Source organism: Pundamilia nyererei, unplaced genomic scaffold (assembly GCF_000239375.1).
Source record: "Pundamilia nyererei isolate P.nyererei 1_Seehausen unplaced genomic scaffold, PunNye1.0 scaffold00258, whole genome shotgun sequence".
Classification (NCBI taxonomy): domain Eukaryota; kingdom Metazoa; phylum Chordata; class Actinopteri; order Cichliformes; family Cichlidae; genus Pundamilia; species Pundamilia nyererei.
This window is the reverse complement of record NW_005187659.1, coordinates 234475-243614: the sequence shown is the minus strand read 5'-3', so window position 1 is coordinate 243614 and position 9140 is coordinate 234475. Positions and strand designations below refer to the sequence as shown.

The following is a 9140-nucleotide window of genomic DNA, read 5'->3' as shown; positions in this document are numbered from 1 at the left end:
ACATCCTGCACAAGACCAGCACTGCTGCCTGCTGGGATTTCACAAAGCATGGAGGTCAGGAGCAATAGGAGGCAAGCATGCAAGACGAAGGGAAAACAAGCGTTTCTTCACAGAGAGTGACACTGAAAGGAAAGAGAAAATGTGGGTCAGGTTGATATGCTTTCACCTCTGTGTTCTAGGAGACTCACATGACTCAAAAATTAAGGAATGAAAGTTTGGTGTTTACATTTTATTCTACTCAGATTTCAAGCTGGGTGTTGGAAAATAGGGGTAGGGGGTGGAGGAACTAGACAGATGTATTCATCCTATATTAGTGGCATTTTAGTTCTGCATATACTTCGATGTCTCTGCAGGCTTTTAATATCCTGCATACTTGCTTCTAAGATTACTGCAGTGCAGTAAGTGTTGTGCTGTTTTTCAGAGGCCTGCAACCTGTTACATTTCCCTCTTTCCCTTTCACCCCCTCCATCGCCCCCCAAAGTCAGCTGGGAGGGAACTTTTGTTCCAACATAATTCCCTGCAGGGTTGCCAAGGTCTTTCAAGTTGGAGTTCTCTTTCTCTAGCCTGTTAATCCACGGCTCGGTGCAGAAAATAACATGGGAAACAACTTTCTCACATGGATTCTTTTGCTTTGCACATTTTGTTCAGGTAAGATTTTGTCGCAGAGGTGTTTCTTTTCCCTTCTTTGGGTTGTAGATGATGTTTGGTCTTATGGAAATGCTAGTAAGTAAATCCAGGTTGGAATGATCAGTAACTTCTGTGAAATAAATCTAAAGGCGAGCTCGAAGAATTAGAGCAGCCAGTTTTGTGCTGACAAAAATATTTGTCTTCATGCCAAGACTGTTATTTACTCAAGTGATGAAAGGCCCTAAAGAATAAGATGTGTGGTTGCATGCTGGATGCTTATTAGGTTGCAGCCAAGATATAATGTGGGTGACGCCCTGTAAGTAGGTCAGTTTAATTCTGCTGTCATAGCACATGTGACTTATTAGTAGTATAGCTATAAATCCCCTATTAGCAATGCACACTTGTAAACTTTGAAAGTATTAGACAATTCCTGCTTGATTACTTGTGAGTGTGTTGTAACAGGGTTACATAATGTGCAAGTAGTTACAGCTTTTTCATGTAAATATGAATATGCATTGTGATGATGATGACAGAAAAACAGTGAGAGATATCACTGCTGTGTATCTTAGTGTCAGGTGAAGGCTGCTCCCTAATCCTCAAGCCGTCCAGGGTCGTGGTGGGCTTTGGGGAGTCAGTGTCTGTCAGCTGCGAGGCTGCACGCCCTGTCCGTGTCCTGGGCTGGGAGTCAGCCATCAGTGCTTCACATACACAAGAGGACCGGTCTGTCCAGTGGAAGGTGGACAGTCTCATTGACTGGATAGAGGAGCCCATCTGTTATGGGGTGTTTTTCACAGCTCCGAAACAATGCGAGGAGAAGCTCAACCTCGTGCTCTACAGTGAGTTGTTTAAAAGCTGTTGTTAAGATTGATTTCTCAACCGAGCCCTTTTTTGATTGACCTGAACCCTGTGTGTTATTCATTTAGAAACTCCAGACAGTGTCTCCATCAGACAGGTGAACCACACCGGCCCCATGGTGGCAGGGAAAGAGTACCAGCTGCTCTGCGAAGTTCAGAATATTGCTCCCGTTCAGTATCTCAGCCTGAGGTGGTACAGAGGGCAGACTGAGGTTTATAACCACTCCTTCTCTGATCTCACCTCTTCCTCACCTGTCCAAGTATCCTCTATCCTTGTTATCACACCAACTAAAGCTGAGAACGGAGTGCAGTATAAGTGTGTTGCAGAGCTGGAGCTTGGGCCAGAGGGACCACAGCCACCTCCCACTGTTTCCTCAGAACCTCTCAATGCTTCTGTTTATTGTGAGTCACTAAGCTCTTCTCATTCTTAAAGCAAGTTCCTGCATGCTCGATACAGTGAGAAACGATATGTGTAACTTTCTCTTTAGTTCCCCCGACATTCCTGAGTCCTGAACCAGAGATTTTGGATTCTATACTGGGGGGTGAGATCATATTAAACTGCACTGCAACAGGAAACCCCACCCCAATATACAGCTGGCAATCCTCCGTTCCCATGCAGGAGAGGGTGGAGAATGAAGCAACTGTTACCTCCTCCTCGCTGCTCCCAGGGACCTACACCTGCACTGCATCCAATACACTGGAAAAGAAAAGCAAGCAGTTCATTGTCAAGGCAAAGACCAAAGGTAGAAGAGAGAAATGAGGCACATGTGCAACCTGTCTGTGCACGCTGCAGCCTAACTTGTATCTTCTTTTGCTTTCACCTAGGCGTTTGAAACAACCACTGTGGAGAGGGGGTTGGACGACCACATCAGAAACACAGCGAGAAGTTTATCTTTTTTACAGTTTTTATTTCTGGTGTTTTTGTTTTTTTACTTTCACATTTGCTACTCTGGCGATGGAGGTGCATATTTATGAGACGATCGTCTTATCATCCAGAATTAGTTCACACAGAGAAACAGACCTGAATATGCTGTGCTTGGTAATTACCATTTAATTTGTCAGTGTTGTTTTAGGATGTAGTTCACATTTTATGAAACATTCTGTGTCTAATTTATATTTGGATAGGCCCTTTTTTCCTATTAATGAAACTATCTTGTAACACTACAGAAGTGTAGCTACTCATCATAGCAGTATGACTAGCACCAGGACATGGCTGTAAATATGACGTCTTTGTTTTCTCATCTTTATCAATACGAGTTTAATAAATGAATTGTAATAAACTTCTTTCATGGACCAACAAGCCACCTTTGATCAAACATCTTTCCAAAGGAAAAAAATACTAAGAATACTAACACATAATTTAGTCTGTCCAATCCAGATGAAGCTTAAATGAATCATGCAGAACTTAGAACATATAGATAGAATTCATATTAAAGGTAACCTTTATAATTTCCTACATTCATTTTAAGTAAAATTCCATATTCTATTTTGTTCTAATTTTAAAGATTATGACTTGGAGCTCATGGAAACCAGAAGCCAATTTCTCAAATTCTTATTTGAGATATTGTCTTATATTAATGAAACAAAGATTTACAATACAGAAATATCCAACTTATCAAAAGTATGTTCATCTGTACACTCAATACTTAGTCTGGCCTCCTTTACCATGAACTGCTGCATGATTGCAGAGCAGCGTGATGCAGCCGATCAGCCTGCAGCACTCCTGAGGAGTTATTTAAGCCATTGCTTTAACAGCCACCTTCAGCTCGTGTTTATTTTTGTGTTGGGTGTTTCTCAGCTTGACAATACCCTGCACAGCCTCTCTGTGGCAGGGCTGGGCAATTACCCACCCCCACTCTACCGGATTCAGTTCTGGCAAGTTGACTGGCCAATTAAGCACATTAATAACCCAGGCAGCAAATCTGGTAGTAGTTTTGGGACTCTGGGCAGGATCTAAGTCCTGCTGAAAAAGGAAATAAGGTTTATCAGCAGGTGGAAGTATGAAGTGTTCTATAAGCTCTTGGTAGACAGCTGCACTGACATTGCACTTTATAAAACATGGTGAACCAACCACATCACAGTCCTTGGATTCTGTGCCTCTCCACTCTTCCTCCACGCTCTAGGACTTTGATTTCCAAAACTAAAAAGTAAATCTGGTTCATCTCTGATTTAGGAAAAGTCAGTGTTTGCTCTTGATGCACTGGCACCACGCTCAGCCCATTCCTTTTCACCAATGACTTTCTCTGCCTTTCTCCCTTTGTGAACAGTGTCATTGATCGCTGTCTGGACAAGTGCCAAGTCAGCAGCCTTCCCCCATAATTGCGATTGCACGTGGCATGCCCAGGAGATTAACAGTATTCATGCTGTAATAACATTAATTTAATCAAACTTGTGAAAATAATCTAATATCTGAGACACTGATTTTCACAAGGTATAAAACACTCTAAATTAACCTTAAAAAAGTTTATTTCACTGTGTTTGAAATTAATGCAGAATACATACGCGTTTACCTTTTTAAAGCTATACCAAAAAAACACAACTTTTCACAATATTCAAACAGCTGCCATTGCATCATTTTCCCTCTGTCACTGGGTCACTACGACTTCTCACCGCGAGATGGCGTGGTTATACTTCTACAGTCATTGATCTTAGGAGGTGATTGGTTGTTGAAGACTCACATGATCAAAACACTGCCTCGTAAGAGGATTTTTAAATATATAGAGAACTAGTATATGAGTGTTGATTTTAAAAATTTAGTGCCATCTGTGTGTGGATTTTATCATTTGGACCTCTGTCACGCGGTCACTGCGGCTTCTGACCACGAGATGACGCTGCTGTACTTCCTAAGAGGTGATTGGCTGTTGAAGAGTCACATGTTCAAAACACTGCTTAGCAAGGGGGGACTAGCATGAGCAGCTAACATTAGTTAGCTTTTTGAGACTAATTATTAGCTCCATGACAACTACTTAAAAGTGATAAAGGTGGGAGTCATTTCTTGGGTTCTTTCTTATGTTAAGTCCTCTTTGCATTTGCTCACAACAAAGAATGTCGTGTTCTCTTTCAGAAATGCCACAGAAGGATCCGTGCCAAAAGCAAGCATGTGCAATTCAGAAGTGTTTACAAGGTGCTTTAAGCGCTCACTTTGACGCAATTATATGTTGGTGAAGTGTACCTGAACTGTTGCCTAACTCTGTCTCCCCCCTGCAGCTAATAAGTACGTGGAAAGCCTGTGCGAGAAGGAGATCGCGGAGATGCGGCGGTGCTGTCAAGTGCATGCGGGAAACTCCATTTGCTGCTCCGGGTTCAAAGACTCAAAACCCGCAGAGAGCAAAAGTAGCGAATAGTTGCATGTATTCATGCAAGTCATAATTCTGCATTGTATCAGTATAACATGACAGTGGAGTTTGCTGAGTTGTTGCATATTTATTTGTCTGTCTGCTACCATCCGTTTGTAAATTTAAATAGTGTTTTCTCACAGCAGACATTTTGAGATTGCAGAGAGCCTCATAATCACTCATTCCCCTGGGGCTAAATGGCACACATCTGGCAGCCTCACAAAGCTGAACAATGCAAGCTGTCTAATGTATTTAAATATTATATCGTGTGGTACTGTCCACACCCAATGTATTTCTCATGCCTAGTATAAAATTTCAAGTATGTGTGTGGCAAGGAGTTTTATTCTAATTATAGTAATAAAGAATTTTTTTAAATTAAGAATTTCCCTGGAAATCGAGACTAACTTGTTATTCATATCTCAGCCTACAGCGAACATCGTACAGTGGATAGCTTTTAGGGGTGTAGAGGAGAACATGGCAGAAAGACAAAGTTTAATGCTAGCTGGGTAGACAAGGATGAGGCTCTAACAATTGTTTTTTCCTTCTGGTAAAGAAATAAAATGTTTGCACTTTGAATGAAACAATTGGGTTATACTTTTTAAATTAGGAGCATCATTCACCACTCATGCAATGATTAGGACAAGAAAGTCATTACAATTTAAGATTTGTTGATTGATTCATGATGTCAAACATCTTCTTTATGGAAGCAGGTAAAAGTGGAGGTGTGAAATTAATAATACTCTGGTAGATTTGTGGCTTTCAGTTAATTCAACAACCTTATTGACTACATAATTGTAATTAGAACTACATAATGCCCTGGGTAGATTTTATTCCTAGGTGTGTTGTTTTCACCTTCCATTCTGCTGGGTCGATTCTGGCCCTCGGGCCAGAACTGGGTCAGCCACACCTCCTCAGTGACTTAAAACTTTTAGTCCCTGGTGTTATGGGCCCCAGGGGTCCAGGCCCATCCAAAAAGGTCAGTGCACCCCCTCAGCTGAATTCTACTGGCATAGTTTTGGAGGTAGGCACTGTGGCAACTCATAAAGAGAGAAGCAAAAAGAATAATTTTAGTAAAATTAAATCCTTCAGTTTGGTAATGAAGGAGATCTAAATCATTGATAAGCTATTACAGTAAAAACCAAGCTGATGTTACTTATTTGATTAATAGTAGCTTAGTGACTAGGAAGTAATCTCAGTAGTGTGACTCAGGAGGACACTGATTTTTGGAGCGAATGGGCCTGTGCAAGTCGAACAATGGGAAGAGCCCCCATATGACTCTTTGGAACAAAAAAATGTCATTTTTTCGACTTGTGTAGTTTGTTATAGGTGGTGTGGATATTCTTGTGGTTTAAAGTTGCTTGTTTGTTCTTGAATTTGTTGTGTACTTTTAAAGGTGGCCCAGCTGCCCCCATATTTGCAAGGGGTCGTTGCAGCGAGTAGCACCAGATTTCTGATTTGTCAGGCCCTTCTTGACACAACATCAGATGGGTTGAAACAGGGACCTTTTGCTTGTTGGGTGAATGTCTAAAACTCTACACTATGGAGTGTATAGGTTATTATTATACGGGACTCCCTCTTACTGTAACATTTTAAATATACCTTTAACCTTTTATTTTTAGCTATGCATCTTATTTTACCCTCTGTTTTTAAAGTGTAAGTGCAAATGTGCACATAAATGTACCTAAATGTCTCTGAAGATGTAACTCATGCCTAATATTTTTTAGGCGTGGTCTGAATATTTGTGAATCCAGGCCTTGGATTATTTTAACACTGACACCCTGGTTGTACCTGTTAGACCCAGACAAACTACATTGTTAAGGATTTCCTTAGTACATGAGCTCCACATTCTCTGCATGGGAGTCATTGCCATCTTGAGCAGCTATAAATGGTTGCTCAGGCTCATTTTACACTTTGAAACCTTGCCTCCTTTTGTCAAAACTCTAAACAAGTAAATTCACACAACTTCTGGCAAATCTTACTAACTCATCTACACAGTTTTGCACGTTCTCAAAACCACGGAGTGTTGTCAGATCACACAGGGAACCATTGAGAATAATCACACCACACATGGTACATTGCACAATACGCCTAGGACGAAAAATGTAAACAGCTTTCAAAACATGTAACTCAAGTCTTTCCGGCCTCGTGTGGCCATCTTGCATGTAAAAAAAAAATTTGAATAAAAAATAGATCATCCCTCCTAACACACACGCACACACATACTGCCATCCACTCCTCAGCTTCCCTTTTATTTACCAAGACATCATTGTGGCAACAGAGGATCTGCTGAGAAACCAGTTTTGTTTTATTCTCATCTAACATAATTATAAAAAATTAGAAACCATATAAAACTGGAGTCTGGGAAAAATGTGAAACACTTTAATGAGTACATAATTGTGAGAAAAGAAAATCACCTACTTCACACTTCTGCTGTTTCTTTTTATATGGGTTATCAATTCGTGCACAAAAATATGATAATATAAATGCTTGAATATTTTTTGGGAATGACTGTTCTTCATCTTATTCTTCCTCCTGTGCCTCACATAATTTCCACCACCCTTTGAGCCATCTTAGCAGGCCAAAGTGGCTTTATATCTTATGTCTAGATTTTAAGAAATGACATCTGTGCTGTAATTGTGATTAATGTCTGCTTGCGGTTCTTGACGTACGAATGCAAGTGAATCACTGTGCAGAAATTAGTTTCTTAAGGCTTTAAGCTTTAGTCTCTTAACTTATAGCTTTAATAGAATTATACATGTAAAAGTAAAGAGTGTTGATAAAGGTTTACACATTCAGACCAATCAAATGTATAGCCAAAGACATATATACGGCAATAAAATAAGAAAAAAATCAAGAAATGCAGGCTTTCGATCTTTTGATATAGCGATGTTGAATGTTTTCAGTTCATATGTTCAACAGGTTGGATGCCAGTTAGAAAAGAATGAGGAATCCTGGATTAAGTTGGATGAAGTGGTGGAGAGTGGCGACTGAAGCAGCGTTCAATGGATATGTAGGTTAAAAGTTGGTCAGAGATTTTGGGTTAAGGAAAGAAATGTGAAAGCACTGATGGTAGTGGGTCGAGAAGAGGGTGGCATAAGAATGGAGCAAGCAAACATGTTGAAGGTGTAATCTGAAAGAGACAGGAACCTGCTCAGTGGTTTCGGGGGAGAATGGAACTGGGCAGTATTAGATGGTAGTCTGTAAGATGAGTTTGGGCATCAAAAAGAGGAAGCAATTGAAGGCAGAGATAATCACTGAATGGTGGAGGTTGAGGAAGGAAGAATGCTGTGCAGAGTTCAGGGAAGAGTTGAGGCCAGCTCATGGTAATAGTGAGGAGTCATCAGATGACTGGGAAAGTACAGCTGTAGTGGTGAGGGAAACTGACAAGAACATATTTCATACTTAATGTCGAAATGAAAAAATACGGGAAAGCATTCAAAGGAAGTTAGCAAAGACAAGGTAATATAGTAAGGGAAATAAAGAATGTAGATATGAGTACTGTTAAGCAAGGTCTACAGCAAAGGAAAAGGCTTATAGTGAGATGCATCTGAGAATGGACATTGAGAAAGGAGAAAAAGACTTCTTCTATCAGCTAGGCAGAGCCCTCAACCTTGAAAGGATGTGCAGCAGTTCAGGGTGATTAATGATAAAGACAGAAATGTACTAACAAGTAAAGGGGGCTTGGAAGGTGGAAGGAGTACTTTGAGGAGCTGATTAATGTGAAAAATGAGTGGGTGAGGGAGGATGCATGAAGGACAGGAGGACAGTTGGTGAATCAGGAAGTGCAAGGGATTAGTAAGGAGAAAGTGAGGGCAGGTGTGGAGAGGAAGAGTGAAAAGTGGCTAGTATAGATGGTTTCTCTATACCTGTTGGAGATGAGCAGTGGACTTTTTACCCAGATTGTTTACCTGCACCAATATTCAAGAGTGAAGGTGGTGTGCAGAATCGCAGTGCCTACAATAGATGAAGGTGAAAATAGATGGGCATGATTAGAGGAGGAATAATGATATAGAGAACACGTAATGTTGAAGATGGACCTAGTGGGCAGGAAGGAAAGAGGAAGACTACTTAGAAGTTTAATAGATGTAGTGAAGAAGGACACGCAGATGGATGATGATGATGTTAGTGATAGGATGAGATGGAGACAGATGATTCCCTGTGGCAATCAGAAGATGTGGGGTTCCTATTTTTCATTAATTGAAGTCATTTTAAATTAAATTATTTAAGTCTCTATACTTTAGGTATTATAACATATTAAGACTAAACAAATACATAATTATTCTTTACCTTTACACTTCATTTTTGTTCCGACAAATTTAAAAAG

General features: G+C 40.4%; 2 protein-coding genes across 2 annotated transcripts; both read left to right on the top strand.

Moving 5' to 3' along the window:
• The first annotated feature begins 380 nt into the window (after positions 1–380).
• LOC102195453 (hemicentin-2-like) lies at positions 381–2774 on the top strand. The gene is made up of 5 exons (XM_005749924.1): positions 381–648; positions 1197–1463; positions 1551–1883; positions 1970–2224; positions 2307–2774. Exons 1-5 carry the CDS (start codon positions 597–599, stop codon positions 2312–2314), a joined length of 915 nt encoding a protein of 304 aa, XP_005749981.1. The 5' UTR covers positions 381–596; the 3' UTR covers positions 2315–2774.
• A 1464-nt stretch (positions 2775–4238) lies between these two features.
• cmc4 (C-x(9)-C motif containing 4 homolog (S. cerevisiae)) lies at positions 4239–5105 on the top strand. The gene is made up of 3 exons (XM_005749923.2): positions 4239–4462; positions 4546–4605; positions 4689–5105. The coding sequence occupies exons 2-3, from the start codon at positions 4548–4550 to the stop codon at positions 4823–4825; spliced, it is 195 nt and encodes a 64-aa protein (XP_005749980.1). The 5' UTR covers positions 4239–4462; positions 4546–4547; the 3' UTR covers positions 4826–5105.
• Positions 5106–9140: the final 4035 nt, after the last annotated feature.